At 38.3% G+C, this 16727-nt stretch overlaps 1 protein-coding gene across 7 annotated transcripts in view; it reads right to left on the minus strand.

Annotated features, from left to right (window-relative positions):
- The window catches only part of IARS1 (isoleucyl-tRNA synthetase 1), a 113602-nt gene that overhangs the window by 70730 nt on the left and 26145 nt on the right, over window positions 1-16727 (minus strand). For all 7 annotated transcript variants that reach the window (XM_029996145.2, XM_029996144.2, XM_029996148.2 and 4 more), the window contains 5 exons: window positions 14876-14936; window positions 13215-13310; window positions 7064-7186; window positions 5532-5623; window positions 454-552 (listed from right to left, as the gene is read on the minus strand). In XM_029996145.2, coding sequence (XP_029852005.1) covers window positions 454-552; window positions 5532-5623; window positions 7064-7186; window positions 13215-13310; window positions 14876-14936 — 471 coding nt within the window. The remainder of the gene's footprint in view (window positions 1-453; window positions 553-5531; window positions 5624-7063; window positions 7187-13214; window positions 13311-14875; window positions 14937-16727) is intronic.

Below are 16727 nucleotides of genomic sequence, written 5' to 3' on the forward strand. Positions count from 1 at the left end.
ACTTTTAATGATCCAGTAATGTTTTTCACTGTAAATTATTAGTATGTACTCAATCTTACTTACACCCCCTAAAAATGTATTTCTGGGATTTTACACAAGCAAAGAATGCCTTCTCAACACAAGAAAGGAATAGTACACAAACATGTTCAAGCACTAGGCTGATATGCAATTAAGTAGGTTTTATCTGTTTATGCCAGGAAGACTATCCCATTGCTCTACCAGTTTGAGGCACATTTGTGAAACCTGGGATAAAACACTACTTAAAACTGGTTACTAGCCCCATTCCAGTAACATTGGCTCAGAAAGACAGAATGAAAACATGAAGTTAAGTGAGCATACTAACAGTGAAATAGAGCTTTGTGGAGTTCCAGCATACACACACACACATGCCCCCCCCCCCCCCCCCCAACCCTGGGCAAAGAAAAAAAAAAAAAAAAATGTAGGAGACATTACCAGTAGCATTGTGCATTATTCTCCAGTAGCTTCTCCACCATGTGCTCCACTCTTACAAACCAGCTTGGCACAGCTTTGTAGATCAACGGAGTGTCTGACCTGTAGAGGGAAGGTGATGGGAAGGGAGCAAAACAAACAAAAACATTTTCAGTGCTACATTATTTATAAAGTACTCTTTAAAAATGTATTTTTGCACACGACAGTCCCCTTTCCACAGATTGAATTCATTGTTCCTGAAATATTATCACAGTTACAAAGGTTGGGGTTTGTTTTGTTTTTTATATTACACAAACTGTTACACTTATGTGAGCTACTATTTTCAAGTCAAATCCTAAAAAAATTTTTTTTGAAAGCCTTCAAACCCAGCAATTTAAGGAGTTTGTATAGCAAGAGAAATCATGAGAACATATAAACGATACTTGAATTTGGAATTTATGTTCCTACATAGTACAATATGAACTTCAGTAACTATTAAAATGAGTCATATTCAAGTCTTCCATGTGAGCTCATTCTGTATCTTTTTTTATGTGTATATCAACCTGAAAAACTAGAAAAAATTACGCTATGTTTTTATTATTTGCATTTAAAAGAATAATAATAAACCATAAAGATGAAGTAATAGTACCCAGGGTTAACTATAAGAATGTCCCATTCCAGAAGAAGGAAAGAAAGAGATCCAGGTAAGTATATAAAAGTAAGAAGTCATAAAGACTTCTTAATATATTCCTTACTTCAACATTCAATGAAACAAAAGCCATATGGGGTGGGAGCAGTTTCAGAACTTGGGATTGCTTAGAAATGGTAGCACTATAGGGCAGAGTGTACAGACTGATAAACTCCCTAAATTACCTAGTAATATTAGTACCTCCAAGCATCTGACTGCATTGTGACTCAACCTGATCTCTTATTTGTCAGTTCCATAATACTGCTTAAGGTCTTGATAGATTGTTCATGTAGCATACACCCTTCTAAAGGATCCAGTGATGAAATAGTGTGTAAAAGTCATTATAGGAAAGTTCAGACATTTCTAATCCTTCACATCCATCCTATTATTCCAACTTTAAAAGGGAGACTGAGCCCTAGGGGATGGAATCTGTCTACAGGTACAGAGCAGCTTCAACAACACTGGGACAAGAAGCTCATTCTCCCTTAGTATCAATCCACCCCACAAAATGTTTCTTAAAATATTCCTTTTGTTTAAGTTGCTTTGCCTCAGAACTTGGAAATACGCTTGCTCAACAATAATTTGCAAGCAAAGACCCTCAGAAACTACTGTTACCTCCTACATGCAGTTGTTACTGTAAACAACCCATCTGAAAAGTTTAATTCATTTTATTTATATCCATAGCAAGGACTCATTTGAAGTGCACAAACTATTGGAGATTATGAAGTAAATTAAAATTGCTACTGTGGAAGCACTTCCTAAAGGTACACCTGTCTAACCAATAGAATAAAAAAAAAAAACAAACAAAAAACACAGCAAAGGTTGCTCAAACCTTAAAAAAACTGCACTCACGTTGCATAAAGCCCAATAATAAAAAACTCATTGCTTCTCTTAATACTGTATTTCAAAAGATATTTCCTTTTAACTATAAGCTATACATTTCAATCTGTATCTTTTAAGAGTTAAAGTATCTATAACCTTACAGGAAATGGTAAGAGCTCAAAATATTAATAATAATGTAGTAGTTTTCTATCTATTAAATGCAAACATACTAAGCTAGGATGTTCTGCTTCTGAAATTTAAGTCCTAACACCTAAACAAAGGGAACAGTTAACTCCTCACACAGCAGCAAGATCACATAAAAAAGTTTCACTGAGCATCTTGTTTCACATGTGCTGAAGAACGATGAATTGCCATTGCATACAAGATACTGAGTTACTGGAAACAAGAAGAATAAAACCCGGTAATAACAGTTTCTCACATGGTCTTAACATATTGCAAAGAGAATGCTGGGACAATAAACTGGTACCCAACCTCTATCAGGAGTAAGCAGCTGACAGGTGGGGCTGACTGAAGACAAGCTTTAGTGCAAAAGTAGCTTCAGACAGAAGGTATCTATGAAAAAGAAACAAGCAGATGAAGCCCTAACCATTTCTCAGGCTTTCAACCCAACACTGTAAGTTTATAACACTTGATAACTATTCCAAAGCACCCACAGAGCACTGTTTCCACCTACACTGAGGTAGTAAGTAAGGGGAGATGGCACAGTTTCCCTGACCATTTTCTTTCTTCTAGCTGTAGTGCCAAGCAGTGCCTCAGCAGGAGACAAAAAGAACAATATACTGAAAATCTGCCCAACCAGTGACATCTTATACATTTCTGCCCCTCCTGAGTGGTGAGAAGGTTGAAGAAATCAGATTCAATTCTTTGCTGTAGAATCAAATGAGAAATACCCATTACTGGGTTGTTTTCCATCAACAGAAGACAAGGGAAAAAACCACCCAGGCAGACCTTAAATCAGAGACTGAAGCTTGCAAAATTCCTGCCTAAACATTTCTCTGTCTTAACTGAATGATGTTTTGTTCCCCTTATAAATACATCCTTTAGAATTGCATCAGAGGAATCAAAGCACCTGAGCAAATTGCCTGTTCCCTAGCAGTGCCACAATAATTGGCATTCTCTGAAACACAATCTTTATACTTGAAAAGAGCAAGATCATTCTCTGTGGACACTACACACTCCCAATAGTTTTCTCATATCTGTTTTGGACTGCACAGCTGTTTAAAATAAGTTATTGTGATCTTATTCCCATTCCATTTTCTCTTAATTTAGAAAACAAATGATAGATAACTGACCACGTGCTATGAAAGATGCTTCTTGGCTTTGCTTTCACTGGCTTGAAAAAGACAAAGATCTGTATCTGTCAATGATAGAGCTTCCCAATATTGCTTCCTAATAGAATGGCATGCAGTAGCTGCGGTGGACACTTCAGCTGTCATACTAGTTACCTTTGCTATTTCAGTTGTTAAACTACTACCTAGACCATATAGACTCTCAAGATCTCATGTGCACATAAAGCAGTTTAGACCAACGATCTCCATCTTCAGCAATTCCAATGAAGGGGAATTCGAAATGAAAACTATCTGCTGTGTACTTACCAAGTTGTTACTGTTCCTCTCAGATTTTAAAGTTTAGTTGACAGAAAATTACTACATATCACAATAACAAGAAAATGTAGAGAAGGACCCTAATTTGATGATAGGTAAAAAGCGGGAAAACATCTCAACATACTGAGGATTCAACAACTGCCTGGTTTCAGGGAAAACCATGAACAACAGTACATTAAGTAGAAGAGACTGATTTCAAAGTTTTCGTCCATTAATCAAAATAACTTACAACTATGTTTGAAGTTAAGAACTACTCTTCTACTTTTAGCATATTCTAATTATGGTTTGATTTGTGATGGCAGTGAAATGAGCTTTTCAAGTAGGATCCATTATTCTGTTCTTCCCACCAGATAATTTGCTGCTAGGTGCTGCCTGCAACTTATCATCAATCAACAAAAATGTCAACAGAGTGGCAGGACTAAGTATGTTCTACAGAATCAGCATTTCTACATTACTAGTTCATCTCAGAAGGCCATGACTGTACATTTGAATTGCTACATAAGAAAAACAGCAGTATTGCTTGGTTTTTGGCTGCCATTTTTCCAAAACTGTCCCAAATTATCAAGGACATTAACACTTGCAGAGTAACTCCCCTTCCTCCTCTAGGTAGCTGTTAGAAACAAACCAATCACTTTATTCAAGAGCAAGTAAAGGTTATTCTTGCTATAGATCAAAGATAAATGCACACTGCTAAAACGCTTCATCTACTAGCATTAAAGCTAGACAGAGAGAAAAGCTTTTATCACAGTTATTTCAGCACAGGTGCTGTATGCATCAGATTGACTTAAAATGTTCAAGTCATTTCAGATATGAAATTAGGTATTTTTGAAGTGTGTCTTTACTTGCAGTAAAACAATTTAATACAATATTCCTACTAAAAGTTTACTGAAGTTTCTCTTTTTAAATTTGACATTGTTCAGTGTTTTTCTCAATTTTGCAATAGCAATCATATATGTTTAAAACCAGACAGGACACAAATAAAAACATGCTTCACTTCTAGATTAAATTTGTCTAGCCTGTATTTCTCATAACCAAAACTGCTTATGTTAGCTTACTATACTGAAGGTCCATGGAGACTTGCACATGGAGTCCTCCTTCAACCTCTGCAGAATTCCCAGTCTAACAAGGAAGATTCGTGACAGGCCACTGTGCTGAACCACCTATGTGACATTCCAGAGCTAATCTTGAATTTCTAGTTGACAAAACCAAACATTTCTAAGAAGTCCCCACAGACATTATAAACATGTCAACTGCTATTTCTGATCAGAGACATAACCATTGTTTGTGAACTCCACTGAGGAATGACTGAGCAGAAAAACATATTTATGTATTACACTTACTACCCACTGCAGTGGATAAATGCTAACTTCGATTTTAATCAACAATACAGACATTTCCACATTATAAGCTACTGGGCTCTACCAGACTCCAAAGAAGTAATTTTACAAGGTTAAAAAGAAGTTAACTATGTTAACAGCTATAATATAGCCATTTTATCTGAAATATGGAAAGTTTGAACACAAACATTTGAAGACATTCTGCGATCTACTTATTTGGATACAATTCAAAGGGTACAAAAGTGTCCTCTTCCACCATTCAGTACTTAGCTGCTTAGAAAATAAGCTTTTAAGACTTATTATAGCCATCTTCAAAGGGTAATTAGCAGTACTATGTGCAACACTGAAGAATGAGAAGTTCAAACTACGAAAACACACCTGTAAAATCATAATAGAAAAAAAATCAGCACTACACTTAAATTCATTAGATTTATGGCAAAAAAAAATTAATTTACTTGATTACTAAACCAAAATTGGAGCTCTCCTAATTCAATATTCTTGATTCCTGTTACTTTTAGTCTTTTTTAAAAAAAAATTAAGTAGGTCAAGGGAGGGGAAAAATGAGACAAACCTGAAGAACTACTCAGTTATAACCCTCAGTCTTAAAGCCATGTGCACTTCTCTCCTTACCTCCAGCAGAAAGGATAGCTGTGCTTAAAACTACTGCTGTGAACCAGTCTGCCTTTCTCTTTCAGTACTTTAATGATGTTCTTATCTGCATCCTAAAAAGACAGAACAAAAAATTGTCCTTGGAATACAAATTTCACTATTTCAATAAGCTACTACAGGATTTGTCTCCAGTACCCAGATTAAGAAAATCCCTACAAATAATCCAGCATTTACACACACAAAAATTCCAAAAAGTTTCTATACAATTTATGCGTTTACTGCAGAGGCACTGTAAATCACTACATTTGGAAAGTTACTTGCTCTACAAATCCTGGTATACAGCATCAGTCCTTTTTTGCCCTTAACTCTGTTTCCACACACACACAACTGTGTACAAAATTCAGATTTTCTGCAGCCCTAATACAAGCCAGAACTCATATTATTTAATATCTCAAATCTTTTATTGAGTCTCCTGATTTTGTGGCAGGAAGTCACATAGTGCTTCTTACCTAATACTTAGACTTCACTACAACACATTCCTCTAATGTGACTACAGTTACAGAAGTTGAAGCATCTTTTGTAATACCTTACTAACTAAACAGGATTTACATTCTAAACTGGAAGTAAAAATTGTATATTGATAATCAAAGACAATCTACTGAACAATCAAGTGTCAACATGACATTAAGAAAGGAATAAAAATACAAAGATTTATGATACAGCAATATTCATAAGCATAATAATTCAGCATCATAAGAATATTTTCCAAGAGCTTTAAGTTCAGATTCCTACCAGCAAGAAGCTAAACGTGTAGCCTCCAGTGTTCTCTTATTTGACTTAATATATAGCAGGAAGCAATGACAGCTGTTTGAGTTCAAATGCAATATAAGTTTAAGTCTTTTTCAAGTAACTGGCGCTTACAGGAACATGCTTTGCTATCAAACTGTAGCAGCAGGAAACCGACTAAAAACAATTTGTTTTCTTAGCACATAGAATTAAAGAGGGACTGCTTTCTATGGATTTGTGTCTGTAGCAATCTGGAGTTCCTGTGGGTTCCTTTTACATGGATTCTCTTGCATCTATTGGCAAGTAAATTCACATTGCAACACGCCCCACAAGTGGGGAAAGCGACTGGATTTCTCTCCTCTAACAAGTCGTGTTACACTGACTGGTATAAACTTGATGATATCTGTGAATTCAGAAGTCGTCCAGAGGTAAGGGAGGCCTCTGCACACTCACCTAGAAACTGCATGTGTAACATTTCCATAAGAAACAAGGGAAAAGTAAGACTCTTTCTGCAGTATATACAAACAGGGGATACTCTTCTTCCCTTTTGGTACTAGATACAGTATTACATTTCAAAATTCTTTATTCTTCAGATGTTGTTATAAACAATTGCAACATTGTTGCAAATGTTAAAACACACTTTGATTTATCCAGATACCAAAGACACATTGAAGAAAAAGCCACTTAGGGAAAGAAACGAACACTTCTATCATATATAAAGTTTATCTTGAATAAAGTAGTAACTTACTTTCTCCAAGATCACTAACCTTCACATACTGTCCAGCAAAGTCAGTCACTTCTGCTGTGAAGCAGCCTGATGCATCAACGGGACAAATGGGCACAGAATCTTTCTGAATGATATTAAAATCCATGCAGACTCTGTAATCATCCTACAAAGAGAGACACGTGTCAAGTTATAGAAAAACAAAATACTGGTTAAAATATCCATCCCCGGAAAAAGAAATTAAATATTAAATAGAAAATGTGATGACTAGACAAGAATAGCAAAATCTCAGCCTTCACTAATACCAAATATGCATAAGAAAATATGTATTTTACAGCATTGTAGTTTTATTCATCAGAGAAATGATGACTTCTTCAGAATATATGTTTTCCCTCAGCTACTAGAGAGGATATGTGCATGTGCTTCTGTGCATATAGATATATGTGCATATATATACACACACATATTTTATATGTGTGCATACACACATACATACATGTAGTCAACACCTGCAGGCTATTACTGCGTGGCAAGGGAACCGACAACCACTGTGCCATGTTCTTGTACCCGCCAGAGACTTGTGTCTGTTTAGCACACAAGCCTGCATGGCATTTTTCAGAAGGGAGGTTGTTTTAATCAATCAAATTCTGGAACTCCACATAAGAAATCCCATTTTCTGAATGTCTTAATGATCCAAAGCCTTTAAATCTGTATTTCTCAATCTTTGTTGGCCCGTAGGCAAATCTAACTGACCAAGAACCACACATGGACAACATCACAGTTTATTTGCCTGGCCAGCCTCCATTTAAATTTTTAATTTCCTGTACTAGTAAGAAAAGAAAAAAAAAAAAAATTAAGAAAAAGAGGGTCACTTCAGGCTTTCCTGAACATAACTGAACAACAATGGTATCTTAGGAAAGATTTAAACAAAATTATTAGGGGAATAAATCCATACCTTAACCAATTATCACTCCAGATTACCCACTTTCTTGCTTGAAGGCTACTGGGGGTGGGAAGAGGAAGAAGGGGACAGCTGCAGATCAGTCACTCTCAGCACATTCACAGAATTGCTTCCTCTTCCTCAAAGAAAAAGGCCCTGTCTAAGCCTGCACCAAGTCAGGTTGCTTTTTTAAGACTTAGAGGTTTCTGTATTGCTGCTCTGACAAAATGGGGGAAACCACAGGCTTCAGGGACAAAAACTGAAGTTTTCTGTAGCGTGAAACAGAACCTGCAATGACCCTGCCTGCCAAAGCTGGCAGCCGTTGAACTGTCACCCTCCACTATGCTTAGAGCTCATTTACCTTTCGTAAAATGCAGCAACTACTTCATAGGAGTTGCACTCTACAGCAGTTTGTCCACCTTGATCAAGGAGACCACACCAGAAGCAAGCGTATAAATAAACGTTAAATAAGCAAGTGCTCCACAGCTAGCTGAATTCTCCTTTCCTAGGTATAACCAACACAGGCGAGCCAACTTGTAGAGCGACAGAGCAGGGTTTCCAGATCCTTTGTGGTCCTCATCCTGTACCTCCAGGCCTACCCCCTAGTCCCTGTAGTTACCAGCTCCCTCAAGCCAGATCTGGCAGATGTTGCCTGTTGATCGATGGTATATTTTACAATGATGAAAATAATCCATAGCAATAGTGAAGTTGGCTACTTCATGTACCAAGGCATTACACGTACAAACGAAAAACCACTTCAGCTACAGCACTCATTTACTCCAGACCATAGTCTCTTTCCACTCTCCAGCAGCTGCAGGCGGCCATCACAATTATTCAACCTCCTCTTGGTCAACCAGCTTCTTCAGTCAATAGATTAATTGAGATAAGCCCATTCTCAGCTGACCTTTCATCAGCTATTATTACTAAGATATAGCAAGCAGACTGCGGTGTTTGAAATGTAGGCCAGATGACATAACTAACGTCAACCCTGATTTGGCAGTGAATTGTAAAAGGCTTTGAAGAAGCAGCCAGCAAAGACTACAAAGCTTGGCACGCTCACAACCTAGCTAAAACATAACAACAAACCTTCCACTTCGCAGGACCTAGGTCAAGAGGTGGTTCAGTTCGATTTGCATCGCTGATGCAGCCAATGATATATAAAGGGCTTTGCTATTTTGGTTTTCTACGGTTAGTTCCTTTCTTTTGAAGAACTCAAACTTGAATGTAAAAGCTTTCCTGACTGACCTGCCATTTGATTTAATGAAGATTTGCTTCAGTAACCACAATCCAAGAATATATTCGGCCACATACAGAAATCCACAAATGCTAAGCTCCACTGGAAAGCTAAGACAAATTTCAATTCTTTCCAGGATAGAAGTCATAGTGTTCACTTTTGTACCCCTGCCACAGTTAAATCTCTCAAAAGATTACAAATAAAAGTTGTAATACACAAAATGAATGAAGCAGAAGCTATTAAACAGCTCATTGATCAGAACTCAAAGCTTTTCTATCTGAAATTAAAAAAAAAAACAACTAATAAACAAAAGCAACAAAAACATGAAGTCAAAAGGTTCACCTTCAGCACCTCTTAACAAAAATCAAGTATACTTTTGCAATCTACTGAAAAGAAAGTGTAACAGTAATTATCTGTGACACTTCTGTGACTCAGTCTGAGCAGGCACTAGAAGTATAGGGCTTGTAGGCAAATTGAAATGTTATTAAAGCTTTTTAAGTTGACTGTAGATGCATCTATGTATGATGAGATGCTTGAGCAGCTGAATTTTAGTGTCATGTTAATCTGGAGGTACAATGCATTTACAGAGTTTTTAATACAGGTTCGTCTTGTTCTGTGAGCTTTAATTTTGATGTCTTTTGAACTGAAATAGAGTGCTCTGATATTGTGTGGCAGATTGTATTTGGCAAAAGCATCACACAAGACAATGAAACTACATATCCTAGAACTAAATGAAGGTGAAATTTTACTTTAAATTTTGTTGGAGAAGGAGACATTTCTAAGCTATCAGCAATACAGAATATGTAACAGTAAGTAGGATTAAAAAACCCCTTACTTTCTAACCCTATTTATCAAAGGGACTTATATTGAGGGGAAGTGTTAGAGACAAGATACAACACCTCCTGTGAAGGACTGTGCTCTATTTCTTCTCCTCTGACCCTTGCCTCCTGCTCCACTTACGCCTTTCCTATACACCTTCAACACAACAGTATAGGAAGTTGCAGAGAAGGCAATTAATTAGGAAAACAGTCCCGCCTACAATCATGAGTTATCTCCCTCCTTTCATCTAAGCTTGTCTAAAGGCAAACATTTAATGCCAACTGTACTGGCTTTGTGCAGCAAGGTTTTGATAGCAGGGGGGCAGTTACAGGGGTGGCTTCTGTGAGAAGCTGCTGCAAGCTTCCCCTGTGTCCAACAGAGCCAATACCAGCCGGCTCCAAGACGGACCCGCTGCTGGCCAAGACCGAGCCCATCAGCGATAGTGGTAACACCGCTGTGATAACATTTTTAAGAAGGAAAAAAAAGTTGCTGGGATACACAGAAACTGCAGCTAGAGAGAGAAGTGAGAACATGTAAGAGAAACAACCCTGCAGAGCCCCAGGTCAGTGCAGAAGGAGGGGAGGAGATGCTCCAGGCGCCGGAGCAGAGATTCCCCTGCAGCCCGTGGTGATGAAGACCATGGTGAGGCAGGCTGTCCCCCTGCAGCCCAGGGAGGTCCACGGTGGAGCAGATCTCCACCTGCAGCCCGGGGAGGACCCCACGCCGGAGCAGGGGGATGCCCGAAGGAGGCTGTGACCCCGTGGGAACCCCACGCTGGAGCAGGCTCCTGGCAGGACCTGAGGATCTGTGGAGAGAGGAGCCCACGGAGCAGGTTTTCTGGCAGGACTTGTGACCCCACAGGGGACCCACACTGGAGCAGTCTGTGCCTAAAGGACTGCACGCTGTGGAAGGGACCCACACTGGAGAAGTTCGTGAAGAACTGCAGCCCGTGGGAAGGACCCACGTTGGAGAAGTTCGTGGAGGACTGTCTCCCGTGTGAGGGACCCCACGCTGGAGCAGGGGAAGAGTGTGAGGAGTCCGCCCCTGAGGAGGATGAAGCGGCAGAGACAACATGTGATGAACTGACCATAAACCCCATTCCCCATCCCTCTGCGCCGCTGGGGGGGTAGGTAGAGAATCTGGGAGTGAAGTTGTACCCGGGAAGAAGGGAGGGGTGGAGGAAGGTGTTCTGAGATCTGGTTTTATTTCTCATTACGCTGCTCTGGTTGATTGGTAATAAATTGAGTTAATTTTCCCCAAGTTGAGTCTGTTTTGCCCATGATGGTAATTGGTGAGTGATCTCTCCTGTCCTTATCTCGACCCACAAGCCCTTTGCTATATTTTCTCTCCCCTGTCCAGCTGAGGAGGGGGGGAGTGATAGAACAGCTTTGGGCGGCACCTGGTGTCCAGCCAGGGTCAACCCGCCACACCAACACATGTAACACTCAGTATTCTATACAGAGCCTACTGTACAATGATAAATTCCTGAACTTAAACCAGAACCCTTTGTGAGCCTTTCTGAACAAAAATAATCAGTGGGCTATCAAAACTGCACAACATGCATCCCAAAAGAAAAAGGTAGCAGCACTAAGTGCAACATAGCGTGCTATGCAATTTCCTTCTAAAGGAAGCACAGCCAGTTGACTCGGGTCTATGCATGACGCATTATAAAGTCAAGCTGCTCCTTAGTTACCGAATGCAAAGTTTTGTTTGTGATGTTAGCACACTTCTTCCTCACACAAACATTTTATGCATTTTTTGCTTTGCAATGCATTTAACTGATACTCTCATGTTTTTAAAAATAATGGTTTTAAAGATAATTGCTGACTTTCCAGGAGAGAGAGACAAGATTTTTTTTCTTCTGTGTTTATACAAATCTCTGCGGGCTTACAACAAAATCAAATAAAAGAAGGCAGATAATCCTTGCTCTAACTGGCCAGTCAGGCTTTCTAACAAGCTGTTTCCAGCAACTAAACTGTATTGTGCAAATACACAACAGAACAATAGAGCAGCCAAGGGAAAGTTTCTTCCAGAGCTCCTTCTCTATTAGCTGCCTATTCTCTTCCTTTACTTCATCTCCTACAGAAAAAGCTCCTCAATGAAAATCAAGTCTGCTCCCTCACCTCTGAGCCATGTCCTTGCAAGATTTAGCTATAGGGGAGTATCTGAGGTGCAAGTACTGTGACAGGCTTTAGACTCCTTAAGACGCCTTTACCAGTCACCATTAATTTCTTTATTAACTAATAACATACAGCCCAGTCTAATTTTCTTTATTCACAGCTGCATTAAGCTAGGACAACTTTTCATGTCAATGTTCATCTTGACGAGGGAAACACCACCACAATGGATGCACCCTTCAGAAAAATGCAGAAAAAAAAATACAGAAAAGGATGGGACACATGAATACAAAGAGGCCTATTACTAATGCCAACAGTTTCTGAAAATGATGATAGAGCTTGTGGTCCAGGGATTGCTAATTGCTAGGCATTGGCAGCTCTATTGCAAGTTTTTTGAGGGCATCTTTGGATAATGGCTGAAGACAGGACACTATACAAAAAGGACAATGAGTCTAAACTAGTGCATTTAATTAATGCGTCTAAAAACTGAAATGATTAAATCCATGAAAAATTATCCCTCTTAACCTTCAGAAGAATAGACTGAGGGAAAGGACAATAAAGACAGAAAAAAGAATGGAGTGCAACAAAATCCTTTCACACCAAGGGATAAAGTCTCAGACAAAAGCAGTCAAAGCATTTTTCTCATTCTCTAAAAGCCCAATGAGTAATGAAATTGAAACGCTGAAGAGGGGCACTGTGCTGAGCAGAACTGCTGTTACCATCCAAAATTACCACTTAGCAAAGCCAGTTTTGACTATCAGTGCAACAGATCATTTCTTCTCAAAGCTGTAAATTTAGACTTTGAGAAAAGCTAAGATCAATGACACTCAGAAGATACAGTGCTGAGTTCACTTCACATACCACAACAATAATCAAATCAAGGGACACCTAAAATCTCCAGTCTAGCACACAAAGAGCACTAGTGAGTGCACGAACTCATTAGAATACAATGTAGCATTGCATTCGTACATTTTTAAGTAGCAAATGGGAGCACTGTTTAATATCATATTCACCCAGTAGCTGGAAAGCCAAGCAATGTGTGTTGGAACAAAATTAACATTACAGATACATGGTTCATACTCACAGCACCAAAATAGGGGGCCTGATGTACAACACCTGTGCCTTCCTCCTCCTTCACGTAACTGTCTACTACCACAGCAAAGGCACCTTTATCTTTGCACTGTAACAGAAAATACATATGTATACATATATATATAGCAATGCAGAATTCTTAAGAACATGGAAGAGCCACTAGCCACCTGCAAGAGTAAAGAACTGCATCAAAAATAAGTGACACAGTGAAATGTGACATTCCTAACATTATTTAATCATTTCTCATAGCTAAGACACCCAGGCTGTATACTTCATTTAAACAGTGTCAAATGTGATTAAATCTAAGACCTCTCCAGAAGGCCTCATAGTCAATTACTCTTCAAGCCACAGATCTTCACACAGCTGTGTGCTTAACAGACTACAAAACAATACACTTCTCTAAGTGAGGATACAAACAAGAAAGCTACAGGGATTCTATATACAGAAGTCTCCTTGCATTTTTATGTGTCCACTGTGCCTTCTAATTTTAAAGAAGTTTGCTTGTACAGTCATATATTTTATTTCTGCCAGAGACTGAGAAAGCAGTAAGTAAAAAAAAAAAGAAAAAATTGCCAAGAAAAGATCTGACAATTTTCAGTGTGTTCAGTATGTAGATAATGAAAAATAAAGAGCTATTTTCTATTCCTTAATACAAAAGTATTAAAAAAAAATAATCACTGCAGTCACAGCTGAACCAAATATGTTACAATGTATTAGGTTTGGCTTGTTCTGAAGAGGGATATTTTGAGATAAGACATCCATTCAAAAAAAAAAAAAAAAAAAAGCAGATGCCCATCTGCTCCTTAAAGTACAGAGGGACTCAAAAAATTTATCCATTCCAAACCTTTACACCTGCAGTCCCATTTTTCAGATTCAGCTTGGTGTTTGACCTTTCTCTAGAAATAACAGGTCCTGCTCCCTACAGAGGTTTTCTCACCTTTGCTGACTTCAGCACATGCTTCAGAACAGATGGTAGTCACAAATGGCCAAATCCCTTATATGAGTTAACAGCTGCTTGTCCAGCAGTACTGTAACCCACTTAAACTCTTTGAAAAATTTAATCCTTTTTTAATCAGAATTCTTTTGAAAAAAAAATGTAACCCCCTCTCTTATTGCTATATATTCTATTATCATCTGTGATGCTCTTAACTACACTAGACTTACGCAGTGCTTAAATGCTGCACAGAAGGACATCCATAAAAACCAGATATATCAGTAGTTATTTTATCAAAGGCTTTTAACTCTTCAGTGAAAAGCACTACATGTCTGCAGCTGTTATCCACAAAGTCATTCTCTTGTGAATACAAAATTTGTGGACTTAATAGGCAGGCAACAGAAGCTCACCAGATGAAAAGTTGAGAGAATACTGCCTATTTATTAATGTTTATTGGAAGTTTCTCCACAATCTGAAATCGAACTACTATTTATCACTGAATTCTTACTCTGGGTGTATTTAAAACTTAAGGGAAAAAAATACAGAAAAAAGTAAACTTTCTGTTTTTCAACCTTTCACTAGGATTTTGAACTGCTTTAATACAACCTGGGGTTTGTTACTAGAACACAAGATTTTTATAATATAAACAAGGAATACTGAGAATGGTTTTTATTTTTGTCTTTGTATCCTGTATCAAACACCAAACTTGTTCATCTTACCTGGATAAAATATTCAAAGAGTGGTTTATATTTCTTGCCTTTAAGAGCAATGCCAGGAAACCTGAGGAGAAGGATTTACATGAACACAAATTAACAACTTGAAAATTGCTTAGTCAGCTGGTAGAAATGCTATTTTTTCCAATTTCCTTCTTCCCCATCTCTAACAGAATTTGACTTCATAAGGTGAAGAAAAAAGTACTTCCTCAGTAGCCTGCTTCTCATTTTTACAACTCTATGGCAATTTGGACTTGGACAAAAACTGTAACATGTCTTAATGCATCTCTGCTACAGTCAACAGGTACACTTGTACCTGATGGTCTTTCAATCAAGCAATCATTGGAAATTAATGTAGGAATTAAACATTAATAACAATCACTGTCTGGTAAAGCTGGGCAAGGAGCTTCTGGATAAAATGCAATTTCAATTTAATATTCGTAACAACATAGCCCTATAGCTCAGCATGTTCAACAGAACTAAATAAGCACTGATCCAAAACACCTAAAAGTTACATGCACAGAAGATTTTGATACAGGGTATTGGAGGACTTAACGCTTGGATGGCTCATTCCTTATTCTAAAACTAGGCATCCAAACTCTCCACGGGTATCTCAGGGAAAGATCCAGACAGGACTGACTGAGGAACCAGCTGAGCCAGACAAGAAATGCGAGACAGAGCCTGTAGATCTCGCTCTCTTCAGACAACAGTTGACAAAAGACAGTGATTGGGTTGGGATTCACTGCTCAGAACTCTCCTGAAAGTGCTTAAATCATCCATTTCAGGAAAAAGTCTAGTTAAAACACAACTTCATCTAATAGATGGGATAGCTCTCTGAATGTGTCACAGCTGTGGTCTTTGTCTATACTATCCTTGATCCACATCTTCCAAAACAATGGTCAAACCATAAAACACTTGACTACTTCAAAGTGAGGAACTCTTCAAAGCTGTTTCATTGCACAGAAAGGAACTCAAGCAGTTTTTAATGCTAAGTTAAAGAGCATGACTCCTCAGCTCAGCATACATAATATCCACTAGGAAAAGGGGAGATTTCTATTTTAAGCCACAGCTTCACGGACAGTTTATATATTTTATATTACATACAGCCTTAGGAATGTTTGAGGTGCTTAATCAGGATCAGATGAGAGAAAAACATCCCAGTGCTCAGCCACACAGATGTGGGAATGCTCAGACACAGAATGTGAAGCACTAGAACTAGCCTTAAAAAAAAAGTTAAATTCTTACTTAATGCAAGTCAGTGAAAGGCAAGGGTTGTGGATCACATTCCTGATTTTTCTCTTTTGAAATCTGAAATACTTTGTTTATCAAAGTCCTGAACTTCAAGCTGAAAATTTATACAGTGCTGCCTTCTTGTGACCTAAGTTATAGTAATAACAGACTCACTTAAAATCACTGTAGTAAACCTTCACTCTCAAGAGATCAGAAATCCTTTTTTGGATTCTCTAGAATCTAGAGACAACAGTGGAAAATAGTTTAAAGAAATTAAGTGTTTAATATGCAAATAGACTGAAATGTAACACAAAGGAAGGAAAATGCTCATCAATCATTTCATATCTACCACTGCTGAATAAAACAACAAGCCACTCAATGGCCAAAAGTGGGGTAATATACCAAGACCAATCCATTTGTGCAAAGCAGCCGAAAGTATTCCGATAAAGATGGTAACCATCTCATCAGTGAAACAAGTATTCCCATTTGCTCTCACACAAAAACCTACCATCTGCATCTGGGAAGAAAAGGGAGAGAAAAGTCAGGTTTGAGGGAGGGTGGGAAGGCTGAGACTACTCAGGAAGTTCAGATGACTTCAGATACAGAAAATTTTCTGTAAGATCATTCC

Source organism: Aquila chrysaetos, chromosome 20 (genome assembly GCF_900496995.4).
Source record: "Aquila chrysaetos chrysaetos chromosome 20, bAquChr1.4, whole genome shotgun sequence".
Taxonomy (NCBI): Eukaryota; Metazoa; Chordata; class Aves; order Accipitriformes; family Accipitridae; genus Aquila; species Aquila chrysaetos.